The sequence below is a fragment of the Lemur catta genome, chromosome 9 (assembly GCF_020740605.2).
Source record: "Lemur catta isolate mLemCat1 chromosome 9, mLemCat1.pri, whole genome shotgun sequence".
NCBI lineage: Eukaryota > Metazoa > Chordata > Mammalia > Primates > Lemuridae > Lemur > Lemur catta.
Window position 1 is genome coordinate 5,693,604 of NC_059136.1, and position 14,815 is coordinate 5,708,418.

Genomic DNA, 14,815 nt, shown 5'->3' on the forward strand with positions numbered 1-14,815 from the left:
GCTGGTTTGTAGTGGCATGATCATAGCTCACTGCAGCCTCCAACTCCTAGACTCTAGCAATCCTCCTTCCTCAGCCTCCTGAGTAACTGGGACTACAGATGGGTGCCACCGCACCCAGTTAATTTTTTTCATTTTTTGTAGAGATGGGGTCTTGCTATGTTGCCCAGGCTGATCTTGAGCTCCTGGCCTCAAGTGATCCTCTTGCCTTGGCCTCCCAAAATGCTAGAGTTACAGGCATGAGCCACCACTCCTGGTCCCTTATTTTCTTTTTTACATGTTTCTGTATTATTTAAATTTTCTAAAATGAGGACTTATTCCTTTTGTAGTCAGAAAAAAAAATTCATAAAAGAGAAAAAAGTGCTGCTTTTCTTAGAGTACTTCTCATGTCCAAATTGCCTTCCCCAGAACCACCTTCATGAACCCTTTCGAGGGCCACAGGTGATGGGAAGACATGAACACATACAATACAGAATCAAGAGTTCTGTCCTTTTCAACATCCCATCCCAGTACTGGTAGGAAGAGCAGATGGCCAAACTAAATTTTGTGCTTTAGTGGTAAAAGAAGTAAAACCATTAAAGTAAGGGAAAGAAAATATTTAGCTGGGTATGGTAGAGAAATAAATACTTGAAAGACTGGCTATAGATGTAAAAACACAATGTAAACACTCCTAACCTACTCATTTATTCATCCCTAGAGAGCAGCAGTGAAGTAAAGCAGGAAGGCATGATCGGTTTACCGGGAAGGAAACACTAGTTAGGGCAGTCAGGGATGGTCCCTCTGAGGAGGCGACATCTGAGCTGGTGTTCAGCTGAGACCTGAATGACAAGGAGGCAGCCTGGGAAGGTCTGGGGACAAGCATTTCAGGCAGAGGGAACATAAATTAAATCTTTGATACTAGCTACTCAACAGTTCCAGTCACTTTAAATAACTGAGAGTTATAATATATTTACTGGAATTTATCCACAAATAATTACTGAGCTCCTACAAAAAACTGGTGCCTTTGAATACCGCAGAACACGAAGACACGATCTCTTCTGGTTAGAAATGCCATTCAAAAGGATGTCGGCATCTAACTCCACTCCCTCAGCAGTCCTCATTATGAAGCATTTAATAATGAATGTTTATTGTAGGCTGGACAGAATGATGCCACCTTCCAGCAGCAATAGAAATTGGAGTTGTTTCTCAGAAATAGGTGTCCTGGCCTCTTGCATGATAAATACGACCTTCCTGTGTCTTTTTGTCCAGGGAAGCCTAAGCAAAGGGAACCCGAGAGCCTTTGATACCTACTGCTATCCAACCACCACCACCAGCCTACACGGCATCTGCAAGCTTCCGTTTCCGCATCAGTAAAGTGGAGATAAGGAAGCACAGACCTCAGCGTGTGGTTATGAGACCTGAAGGAGGTAACAGCACATATGAAGCACTTGGGACAGTTGGGCTTCTGTTGCTGTCATCAACCCAGAGGCCTGGTCCTTGGGGGCCTGGGCTCCAAGCTCTTCCTCATCCCCTTGCACCAAGCTTTTGTATTTTACTAGAGGATTAAAAAACTGTACTCTACAATGTTTTCTGAAGAGCTTTACAAGCTGAATGGCAAGCACACGTTGGAGCTTACACCTGCAAGTTGCTCCTAAAAGAGGAATCTTAGCAGACTTCCCCGGATGCGAGGGGACAGAGGCAGCGGCGTGAGCGTTTACACCGTGCTCACCACTGACTAGTGCTTTCTCTGCGTGACGGCCCAATCATGCGACCTAAACCAGCTCACCTCCAACACAGTGCTCAGCCAAGGGCTCGAAGAGGTCGAATGTCGATGTGGCTCCGTCAGACATGGTGATGAACTTCCGGTGCCCGTAAGGGTGTGGCGACCTCACCCTTCCCATCTTCCCATACAAGGCCGTCTGGATGTGTCCACTTTTCCCCCAGATCAACGGTGGAATGTATCTAAGAAAGGAGAGGAGAGGTCAATTTTCCCCACATTTCTTGAACAATGCTCTGAAAAACCTTTGAGCAGTCTTTCAATCTATTTAAGTTTCTTCCTGACAGATTCTGTACGTGAAGCATAAACATGAGGTTTTTCATTACCTTACCTCCGAGCCATGATTTACCCCCTTTCCCCATTTATTAATACCTCTTGCATTAGATGAGCTTTAGAAACCAACCAGGACATGCTTAAATAGAGAATATTTCAATTTAGGGTGTTAATTCAACATGGGTTATTTCCATAATACAGAATAAAAAGCAAGCAAGTGACACATTTGGAACACACTCTAATTTGACAGGGTTAGCCTCATTATCAAATGAGCTGATGTAGATGAAATAGAGCACAGCATCCATGCTCACTAAGTGCTCACTCCTTTCTCTTCCCCCAACAAGACAGGCCACAACTGTAATGGTTACTCCGTTAGCCAAATGTGCTCTCAGTTACGCTGGGAAGGGCTGCAAACTCTTCTAAGAGCCTGTAAGTGCCTTGGGGGATGGGGGCACAACCATATGCCCTGAAGCAGCAGTCCCCAGGCTTTTTGGCATCAGAGACCAGTTTCATGGAAGACAGATTTTCCACGGATGGAGGGAAAAGGTGAGTGATGGGCAGCAGCTATAAATACAGATGAAGCTTCGCTTGCCTGCCTGCCACTCACCTCCTGCTGTGCAGCCTGGTTCCTAACAGGCCACCGGCAGGTACTAGTCCACGGCCTGGAGGTTGGGGACTGCAGCCCCAGAGAATGTGCTGGAAGGGCAGAGCAGTGTAAATATTTGTTGGATTAGTGAAGGATAAAGTCTTGTTAGCCCAAGCAAGGCATGATGGCTCCCTAACAACTGTTTTTTGCAAAAACACAGAATGATTCTGGACCTTGGTAGGAAATGCAAAAATCCTAAACTAGTTAATTACTGGGAAAAGAAGGTGTTCCAAGTTACAATTAAGAAATGATTATGGTTTACAACCACAGTACAAGATGATTCCATTTACTGAAACTGCTATTAGTTTCTCTTCCATGGCTTTTAGCCCAAGCTTGACGGTTGGCCAGGATTTGTGTTCTATATGGACTAGAGTCATATAATATAAAACAGTAATGACATCAATCCTTCAACTCTGTATCATATTACAGTGGTGAGTGTTTTTGTTTTGTTTCTTTTTTTCCCCTTGGAGGCATCCATCATTGGCTGGATGTTTTAATAATAATATACTTTAACCTATTTGCCTATTCATACCTATCATTTCTCTCAGAACCAGATGATCCCAGGAGCCCTTTGTCAATTTATTCTTTTTTGTGTGTATAATTAATTAAATGTACATGAAATTAAGAGACACGAAGCTATCACCATAAGCAAGCCAGTTCCCAGAAAAGCTGCTTCTTTAGGGGCAGAGAGAAGAGGGAAGAGAATTTTAAGAGCTTAAGGACATGAAGACACTTGCCAGTGTTAACACCACAGGTGCAAATACCAGCATGGAAGGCATGGTATTTGGAAAGCGGAGGATGGCATTTGTGAGAGCTGAGTGGCTTATGACAGTAACAAAAACCAAGCTTATAAAAATAATGTTAATTGGACAATGAATACTATACAAGATGTAGATGTAGAATTTATAAAGGGTTTCAGACTACCAAGTTAGAAAATGCATGTTGTGTAGAGGAAGAGGAGTGATCTAAGAAACCAAACTCCTGATCACTCCTGGAAGGGAAGTTGAAAGAAAATTTTGTTTATAATATAGAGCCAGGTGCAGTGGCTCACAACTGTAATCCCAGCCACTGAGGCAGGAGGATCCCTTGAGCCCAGGAATTTAAGGCTGCAGTGAGCTACGATCGTGCCTCTGCACTCTAGCCTGGGCAACAGAGTGAGATCCTGTCTCTAAACACACACACACACACACACACACACACACACATAAATAAATAAATTAAAAATAGAAATATGCTAAGGTTAAAAGTGTTAGAAGAATGGCTAAATTTTATATGCCCATCTTTTGATCTTGTTTAGAATACAATATAATCTTAGAAAATATGACAAAAAAATAAAATAAAATTTCCTTTTGGCTATTCACATATTTCTCATATAATGATGGCACACGTGATCATCTTGATGCCACACTCCTGGTTCAAGATGAACCTGATTCTTGGCTACAGCCCAGCAAGCGGCCTCCCAGCCTTTCTTTAGTCACACTCCTACCTATTCCGTCGTCCACCTGCCCAATGGAGGGATAATCTCAACACACAGACCTGGCCATGGCTCTCCACTGCACGGGTCCTAGTGTGGCCGGGCAGGCCGGCCACACAGTGGTGCTCGCTTGACTTTATGCCTAAGCTCCAATAAACCTAAACCACCAGCCCCAACCCCTACCCACCAAAACAGGTACACACTGTGCTGAACTGTTTTTCTTTGCGGTGCCTTGCTCAAGCTGTTGCCTCTGCCTGGAATGCTCCTCTTTGCACACCCAGTTTCTTCTGGCCTCTACTGCTTGGCTTTCAGGACTCGCTTCCAATCAGGTTGCTGGGGAGGGAGCCCACTTGTGCACAGCTCTGTCCAGCACCCAGGTGGCTTGACTAATTTAGAAGCTCTTTTCAAGCACACCCCTCCTGCTGCTCATTCACCTTTGGGTCTATCCCCAGGGCACCTGCCACACAGTAAACATGGAGGGGAGACTTGCGGAAGTGAATAGAATACAGACCCACGTAGTAAATCTAAAAAGACAAATATATGTTTTAAAAATATACAGAAATGCATTTAAAAATAACATGTACCCTAATAATGTGAATTCAGCTATAACATGATTGGTGTTTGGCTAATGTCCTCTTTCCAGCCTACCTAAGGTCACTCTCAGAGCGGGGTGGGACAGGATTCTCAACGGTGGCGTGCGTGCGTGCCTGTATGTTAGGAGGCAATTGCCTCAGAATCACGTGGGACTTTCCCAGTTCAATGTACGGTCAATTTTGCAGACAATGGAAGTCTCACAATCTGTAATTTTATGACAATACCACCTACTGATAAAACACTGTTTTTAATTAACTTCACAATAATATAACACCAGAGTTTACCAAATTTAAGTTTTGGACTTCATTTACTCTGGTGGGGTTTTACTGTGGGTTTGTTTACATAACTTATCCACAGACCACAAGAAAAAAATTGAAAAAACAAAAAACAGAATAGGTGCCCAGTCACATGGTCTAGACCAGGGAGGAAATATGGACCAAAACAATAGAATATTTTGAAATTTATATAAACACTGAAGAGACGGTGCTAAAATGGCACATGGAAGAGTATCCACTTTATCCTAACTATAGCTGCCAATGATTCTGCCTATTCCATTCTTCCCATCGGGAGCTAGACTCTCTCCCTGTGAACCTGGGCTGACCTGTAACTTGTCTGGGCTAATAAAATGCAGCGGAAGGATTGCTGTGCAGATCTGGGCCCGGCCCTTAAGAAACCCGGCAGCTTTTGCTTTCAACCTCCTTGAAGCCTGACTTCTCAGTGCTGAGGAGGATGAGAAATGGAGCTGAGAGTTATATGCATTTTAAATTTTATAGACACTGCCAAATTGCCTTCCAAAAAAGAAGGGTCAATTTACATTCTCGCCAATAATGTATGCAAGCACCTGTCTTCCTCACCCTCATCAATAATTAGCGTTATCAATTTTTTACATTCTGACCACTTTGATGGACAAAAAATGGGTATCTTGTTTTAACTTGTGTTTCTTAAGGTTGATTCAATCTGTGGTTTTAAAAAAATGTTTTTTGTTTGACTTTGCATTTCCCTGATTCATATGTTTACTAGTCATTTGTATTTCTCTTCTGTAAATTATTACATTTTTATCTATTTTCCTATTGATTTGTATTATTTTTATTACTCCTACTTTAAGACATTATTTAGTATATGTTACAAGTGTTTTTTCCAAGTCTATTGTATATTTGAACTTTATCTTTTATCTTAGGTAATTTTTATATTTTGTGGTTAAATATTTTTTTAATTAAAATCTTTGTGTTTTATGTTTTGTTTTAAAAGGAGCTATTCTAACATCCAATTATATATTTCCCAAGGTTTCCTTCCATTACTCCTATATTTTAAAAAATGTATTAACCTTAAACCCACTTACTTTTGTAAATGATATGAAGGAAAGATCTAATTCATTTTTTTCCCTTACAGATTACCTCATTGTCCTTACACCATAAATGGTCAGTCCTTTGCCTAATGATTTCAAGGGTCATCTTATATACACACTAAGTTCTCAGTTAAATATTTACATTTGTTCTATATTTTTTATTTTGGTTCACTGGTTTATTTGTCGATTCATATGACACTGATTTAATTAATACAGCTTTATGTGATATTCTGAGAGTTGATAATGCAGGCTGCCTTTACTATTTTTCAAATTCTTGCAGATTTTTGGCATCTTATTTTCCAGATGAATTATAAGCTTAGCTTTAGTTCCATGAAAATTTTGGGATTTTTGATTGGCAACACACCAAATATATATTACCTTGGGGATAATTGATATCTTTACATTATTGACTTGTTCCATCCAAAAACATGATGTATCTCTCCATTATGTCCTAGAGTAAAATGTTATTGCTTTCTTCATGTTTTACAGAATACTCAGTTTTTACTACACTAATTTCCATGTCTTTCTATATGTATTTTTAAAAGCTATTCTTGAGTTGAAGCATCTGGGCATGTTTCATTCCTAACTCCCTGGAAGCAGGAACAACATCTTCTACTTCTTTACTAATCCATATGGTATTTTGCCCAATGTTGTACAATGTCCAGTGGTTAATAAATGCTTGTTACTAAGAAACAAGCTAAACCACCACAAAATATAGAAGCCAGCCTGTCCTTATTTTCTGAGCCTATTTATAATCAACATTTAGCTTTACTAACAGAACTGCCCATGGGAAAGACCATAGGAAAAAATCTGGACCTCCCTCCCACCCACATCTCCCCTGCCACACACAGCCTCCGGGCAGATGGAGCTCACACCAGCAAGGACAGACAGTTGCTGGTCTCTCTAAAAGACAGTTGAAAACATAAAGTTGACTAATGCTCATCTTTGCCCTAAATCAGTAGGTGGCCAATTCTTCCTTATGGTACCTGAGTCCCTTGGCTGTAAATCAAACCACTTTATAGTTAGCTATTAAACTCATACTTAGCTGCTATTCTCTTTGATTCTCTCTAGTACCTCTCTACCAAATTAGCAGAGGACTTGGCACACGGTAGGTGTTTAGGCTCTTTTGTCTGAGATTGAGTCCCCATATCTCAGCAAGTCCCAGCAAGTCCTGCCCAGTGAACCAAATGCCCATCAGCAGCTAGCTGCTCCTTGGTATTTAAGTTTCTATCAGATAGGATGCTTAGGTTAAAGCAACAAAACCCAACTCTGACTAACTTAAGTAAAGAAGGGAATACATAGGGGGATGCTGGGGTGCTCACCAAATGGATAAAAGACTGGAGAACCAGGCTTGAGAGGAGGGCAGGATCAAGGAAAGAAATCAGGGGCTGCTGCAGGGATGTGCTCTTTGCAAAGTTAACAACACATCTCCACCGCCCCTCAGAGGCAATGCCCAGGAGGGAGGTGTCTGGAAGAAAGGATGCCCTTAATTTCAGAGTGGGTGAGCAAGGCACCTTGATTTATTACCTGCAGGTGGGATTGGGAACTTTCCCAAGAGAAAATCTATATGCCCTTAGAAAGGAAGAATGACACTAGGCAGCCAAGAGGGGGCAAATGTCCCCTACAAGGTTTTGGGCTGGTCTTGTCCTTGGTTCAAGATGCTTCTTTGATGCCCTGATACCCCACAGCCCACGTTAAACCATCATGTGCCCATCTAGTTCTCCCAAAGTCTTCTCTTTCTGTCCCTGACCCCAACCCACCCTAGCATTGGATTTACTTGCCCTATAAGCATTGAAGCATCTGCTTTACCTATAACACAATGTAGACCAGAAACAGGGAACCTACTTGCTCAAGTGTTTTGGGTTTTTTTATGCACCCATCTTCCTAAAAGCAAATCTGAGCACACAAAACAGTGTGTTGTTTTCCTCAAGGGAGACACCTAAGAAAGTAGAGTGTTAAGACTCCTGGTTTAGGAGTTTGAGGTTGCTGTGAGCTAGGCTAATGCCATGGCACTTACTCTAGCCCAGGCAACAGAGCAAGACTCTGTCTCAAAAAAAAAAAAAAAAAAAAAGACTCCTGGTTTATGAACTGTACTGGTCTAAGAGTAAAGTAGCACATTTTGAACCCACTACTTTGTCCCCACCATTTTTTTGAAGTAAAATGCACAAAGCGTGGAATTGACCGTTTGAAAGTATGCAATTCAGTGGCAGTTAGTACATTCAGGACATTGGGCAATCATCACCTCTACCTAGTTCCAGAATATTTCATCACTCCAAAAGGAAAGCCTGTAATGCATTAAGCAGTCACTCCTCATTCTCCCCTCCCCCACTCCCTGGCAACCACTTATCTGCCTTCTGTCCCTATGGATTGGCATATTCTGTATATTTCATAACAGAATTATACAATATGTGACCTTGTGGTTTTTCAGTTAGCATATTGTTTGAGGTTTATCCCTGCTTAACATGTTATTGGGAATGCATTCCTTTTCATGGCTGAATAATGTTTTCTTGTATGGATATACCATATTTTGTTGATCCATTCATCAGCTGATAGCTATTGGGTCGTTTCAACCTTTTGGCTATCATGAATATCGCCGTTATGAACATTTGTGTACAAACTTTTGTTTGAATACCCATTTTCAGTTCTTTGGGGTATGTACTTAGAAGTGGAATTTCTGGGTCATATGGTAATTCTACGTTTAACTTTTGAGGAGCCAAACTGTATTCCACGCAGCTACACCATTTTATATTCCCACCAGCAATGTACAAGGGTCCAATTTCTCCACATCCTCATTAATACTTACTTTCCATTATAAAAATTATTGTAGCCATCCTTGTGGGTGTGAAGTGGCATCTCATGGTGGTTTTCAATAGCATTTCTTTTGGGACTAATGATTGGAGTATCCCTACCATTTTGACTCCAGACCATTTTCTCCCACTCTAGCTCTAATTTCTCTCTATCTCTAATATTAATCACAATTTTGAAAAATGAATTAGTTGATAAATAAATATATATTATCAGTCTCCTATTCATCTCACAATGGCTATTACTAGTGGAAAGAACCAACTCAACAATAAAATTGACAACAGCTGAAACTGCATGTGGTATAATTTAGTATTGTCTAAAAACTAAAAGGATCTAGTTTTCATAAAAACATTTAGACCTACAAAATTTAACCTAGAGAATTTGACTTGGTGGAACTAATGACCACAAGAGAACTTACTGCAGCAGAAGCTGTGGTCATAATATATGGTATAGACAAAAAAGTGATCACTGACTCCAAGCTTTGTAGTCGAATTTAAATAGAAAACAACTCCAATGAAGATAAAATTTGACTGTATTGTATAAAAATATTCATCATGGAATCAAATTGGCTCAGTAGAATTTGTTCTAGAAAATATTTTCTCAAAGAAAACGCCTTAATGTTAGCATAACTCTGATGAAAATATTTGTATTCAAAATGTCTTTGGGCTCAACCTCTCCTGAGCCTTTTTTCCAAGGGGAGGGCAGGTGGTCAGAATTCACCCGCACTGCATTCCTGCGTGTTCCTCCTTCTCAGCCCAACCCAAGGCTAGAGACTTGGGACCAACAAAGGCGATGTTAGGAGCTGAAAAGTAAGGAACGGGCAGGGGAGAAGATCCCAAAGGCAGCATCGACTCAGGGGCCGGGTGGGAGCAGGGGGGCCGGGTGGGAGCAGGGAGGCCGGGCGGGCCACTTGCCGAGGAGCTCCGTGAGGTCCATGGAGTGGTTTTGCTTCTCCTCCACAACAAGGAAAGAATAAGGCTCATTATTTCACAGAGAAAAAAGGAATGGGAGGAAACAGTTACCATGCTCTAATTATCTGTGAGAATGAGAGACATGCAAATGCCACTGGAATCTTACTACAGCAAGGAAATTATGTCACCTGGAGTGAAACTTGGGGCCTCTCCCTTAGTGACTTAAAATACACTGAGGATGTTCCCCTAAGCCCTTTGACAAAGGAAGCCAGGGATGTTTGAGGCGCTGGCTATACTACCAAGAATGTATTTACCTTTTCCTTTGAACACAGTGCATAATAAATAAAACTGCCATGTTATTTATCTATAGAGAACTTCACAGTTTGTTTCAAAGTTCTTTTTTACATGATCTCATTTGTCTTTAATAACAATTTTGTGAAATGGGCAGATGCTTTTAACCCCATTTAACCCTGGGAACCCTGAGGCCAGAGAGTCAAAGGCTTGGCCATGGTCACACTGCTAGTCAATGGCAGAGTTAAGACTTCCACTGAGGCCTTGACCACTGTGTCCAGTGCTTTTTTTTTTTTTTTTTTTTTTTTTGAGACAGAGTCTCACTTTGTTGCCCGGGCTAGAGTGAGTGCCGTGGCATCAGCCTAGCTCACAGCAACCTCAGACTCCTGGGCTTAAGCGATCCTACTGCCTCAGCCTCCCGAGTAGCTGGGACTACAGTCATGAGCCACCATGCCCGGCTAATTTTTTTTGTATATATATTTTTAGTTGGCCAGATAATTTCTTTCTATTTTTAGTAGAGACGGGGGTCTCGCTCTTGCTCAGGCTGGTCTCGAACTCCTGACCTCAAGCGATCCACCCGCCTCGGCCTCCCAGAGCTAGGATTACAGGCGTGAGCCACCGCGCCCGGCCGTGTCCAGTGCTTATTTGGATGATAAACTAGACATGATGAGGACAAATAGATGCTTTCATTCTAGAGACTCCTATGACCCTATTAGTCATTCTTTAAAGATTTTAGTTATCTAGAACCAGTGTAAATAGGGCTTAACGTATCTGAAGTAGTCCACAGCCAGCCTCTAGCATTAAAAATATATCAAATTAGCATATGCATATTCTGGTATTGGCCATTTTAAAGGCTATCTCCAACCAGGGGCTTTTCAGCAACAATGGAGAGCCCTGGTAGTTATTCCTGATATAGACCTGCTCACGGAAGACCCAGTGAACAAGGGCTTCCAAGCCAGACCCCAACAGTAAACAGGAGAAAGGGCAAACACGCAGAACAAGTTCGGGGGCTTTGGCAAATACAGAACAGCAGTGGTCACCGCTAAGGGGAATCATTCAGGAGCAGCTCCCTTCTCCCATTGTAACTTTTGCTCTCTTCTCCTTAGGGTCATTCTGTTTTTATGGTGGGGTCACGTTTTACTCGCAGCTTGATTCTCAAGTTAAAAGGTGAAACTATCAACTATAATCAAATTACGTCCTGAGCCTCCCGTAGGATGGAACACACTGACTCTTGGTAAGCAGAGCCGAGGCAGCTCTCCCCCCAGTGCCAGGCAGATAGATGGCTGGGGCTGCAGCTCAGCACCGATGGCACTGGTGGCTGGAGGTTGGGGCCACGTTGCAAAACAAAGAAAATGGAAAACACAAAAACACATCTTTAAATGTGAGGATACAAGATGCTCCCTCTTGCAGGAAGAGGCACACAGACTCTGGTGCTACCAGAGGGGACGTGAGGCTCCCAGCTCACTCGCAGTGGGAGCTTGTGATGCTCTGAGTGGAGAGCATACTACACAAAGGAAGTAACGTGTGTGTGTTTCTCTCTCTCTCTCTCTCTCTCTCTCTCAATGTATAGAGTTGAATTTGCATGAATTGAGTTGCATGTTCATAAGACGTAATTCCACTATATACTAGAGAGCATATCAGAGTAATAGTTAAACATATTATAATATTAGAAAAAGAAGTAAGGAATTCATCTTTAATTTATTCCTTGCCTAAATTCCAAGGCATTGGGTAGAAGACGGAACTCCCAGCGCAGAGTGGTCTATCTGCAGGATGCAGTCAGGCATCCATAGCCACTTCTGCTACTGGCCTGGAACTCCCACTTGAGGTTTACTTAAAAGGTCATCCAGCAAAATGAGTGACCATCTTCTCCAGGGTTTGTGACCTTAAAATGTTAGCACGGCCGGGTGCAGTGGCTCATGCCTATAATCCTAGCACTCTGGGAGGCAGAGGCAGGAGGATCTCATGAGCTCAGGAATTTGAGACCAGCCTGAGCAAGAGTGAGACCCCGTCTCTACTAAAAATAGAAAAATTAGCCAGTTGTTGTGGCACATGCCTATAGTTCCAGCTACTTGGGAGGCTGAGGCAGGAAGATGGCTCGAGCCCAGGAGTTTGAGGTTGCAGTGAGCTGTGATGATGCCATTACACTCCACCTGGGACGACAGAGCAAGACTGTCTCAAAAAAAAAAAAAAAAAAAGTCAGCACTGTACGCCTTGAGGAAAAGCGTTTGTGAACACAGCACATACTGGAAGGAAGTCTCGCAAGTCCACAGGCCCTGACTTTGTTCCTAATTCAGGCTGCTCAACTCTACAAACCCAGCTGTCATTTTACACTCTGCCCCTCAGGCTCCCCTCTCCTGGAAAACCCAAGTCCAAAGGGACTCTTCAGCGACGGAGGCAAAACACAGAGGAGTGACGTGGTCCTGGGAAGCCCTCCCAAGAAGCAAGCTCTCTTCGTCAGCTCCACAGAGACCTGCCGCACGGCTGCTCCAGCTTCTGTCCTCACCACCTCACTCTCAAGTGGCTAGTGGCGTCCTTTGCTGGCTGCGTGCGGAGACACCCACCAGGGTTCAAGTCAGGTGCCCAGACTGCTGGGAGACATGGGCTCAGGACGTTTCCTCAGTTTCCAGAAAGAACGCCCATCTCGACAGGCTCTCCACTCTGCTCAAAGTACACACTTGACTAAAGAAAAAATTTTCATCTTAGAAAAAATATTTGTCTGCTGAGAAAAAAGGTGACCTTTACTCTGACCAAGAGATGTTTTCAGAGTGACGACGTGAACCGAGAATGCCTAACCAGGAATGTGCCGCCAGCACCTGGCACCAGGCAAAGATATTATCAGGCCCAAACCTGCCTCTACCTATATTTTCTTTTGGCTGTTATACACTGATTCCATAAAGTTCAACAAACACGGGTGCTGCAGGGCAGATAGAGATGAGAGCGAGATACAGTGCCTGACCCTGCAGGGTCCATAATCTGGGGGTGGCGCACAGGATGAATACACAGACAGCTGCTGTCGGGCAGTGTATGGGGCAGGGGGCAGAGAGGCAGAATGGGGTGCTATCATAGGGAGACAATCATCTGGCTGAGAAGTAGCAATTTAACTCAGTGTATGCGGGGGAGCCCAGGCTCTCACAGAGTGGGGATGTTTCTGAGTACCCAATCTCTGTGTCAGGGGCTGGGGTAGTCATGTCTCTTGTTTAACACATTAACTGCCATGTGAGTTGTATTTAACTCATGCTAGTTTTGAGCCTGGAGCCTTGTGAAACGTATGTAACTCATACATCTCTTCCACCTTGGGAGCTGTGAGAACTATTTTTCAAGTTGCATATAACTCACGCACAGAAAACAATTAAAAATAACATATTTTTCATTAAATTAGAAAGAATCATTTTGTTTTCGAAGTTTTTATTCTATTTTCATATAAAACACCATGGCCCCAAGGAAAAAAAATTTTTTTTTCTAGTGTGGCAGTCAATGTGTTAATCTTCACAATAACTTTGAGCAAGGGTATCACCTTATATATCTATCTATTTATTTATTTTTAAAGACAGGGTCTCGCTCTGTTGCCCAGGCTAGAGTGCAGTGGCACAATCATAGCTCACTGCAGCCTTGATCTCCTGGGCTTAAGTGATCCTCCTGCTTCAGCCTCCTGAGTAACTGGGACTACAGGTGGGAACCACCATGCCCAGCTAAGTTTTTAAAAATTTTTTGTAGAGACAGGATCTTGCTCTATTGCCCAGGCTAGTCTCAAATTCCTAAGCCTCAAGCAATCCTCCTGACCTGACCTTCCAAAGTGCTGGGATTATAGGTGTGAGCCACCGTGCCTGGCCACCCCCATTTTAAAGATGAGGGGAAAAGAAGCCAGGATTAGAGGAGAGGTCTCTGGTTCAGTCCAAAGCTTTTCTTACTATGTCACACTCAAGACTCATCAACTCTCTCAGCTAGAAGTTAGAATAACAAACATTTTTGTCCCTGTCTTTTCCTGTGTGATCAATTGTCAGAATGTTCTACTAAAGCACGTTCCTCCAAATCGATAATTGACTGTGTTGGAACGGCTCTACGGTGTTCTTCACATGCACGCAACAAAAAACCATTTCTTGGGTTTTGCACTGTTTTTCACAACTGTAACTGACTTCTTAATGTTGGTAGAGTTTTTTCTGCAGAAGATACATTTGGAAGGTAATTAATTTGAATAGTCATATTTGATTATTTCTAAGATGAGGACAGGATGTTAATAAAATCATACTGAATATCTCCCCAATGATAATGAGACCCGGGAAGGCGATGACAATGACAGCAAGAGGGGATGGAGGAGCTTCTGGAAGGGCAATAGGTGTCTGATTTGGGGAAGCATTTTTACTGTGCTTTAGTGGGTGAGAATAAATTCATCAGGACGAGCATCAGTGGTGGGCAAAACACGGGGAGCAAAGCTTTGGGGCAGCTCCAGAAGTCAGAAAACTGAGCGGGCCTTCTTCTGTGTGTGCATGTGCACATGCATGTGCACGTGTGTACATATGTGTGTATGTGTGTGTGTGGCACACAGGGGAGGTGAGGAAGCTGGGAAGGGGCAGAACCCTTTAGGGTTTAGGGGAACATTTTGTAGGTCCTTTGTCTCTGATCCTGAGCTGCCAGAGCCTCCCCTCCACAGGCCTGGAACCCAGAACTCCTGCTGCTCCCACCACAGACCCCTATGCTTCCTCACACCCAGTCTGGCCGACCTGAA

At 42.9% G+C, this 14,815-nt stretch overlaps 1 protein-coding gene across 3 annotated transcripts in view; it reads right to left on the reverse strand.

Moving 5' to 3' along the window:
- ABHD2 (abhydrolase domain containing 2, acylglycerol lipase) overlaps positions 1–14,815 on the reverse strand; it is a 99,865-nt gene that overhangs the window by 40,830 nt on the left and 44,220 nt on the right. For all 3 annotated transcript variants that reach the window (XM_045561729.1, XM_045561732.1, XM_045561730.1), the window contains one exon: positions 1,763–1,938. In XM_045561729.1, coding sequence (XP_045417685.1) covers positions 1,763–1,938 — 176 coding nt within the window. The remainder of the gene's footprint in view (positions 1–1,762; positions 1,939–14,815) is intronic.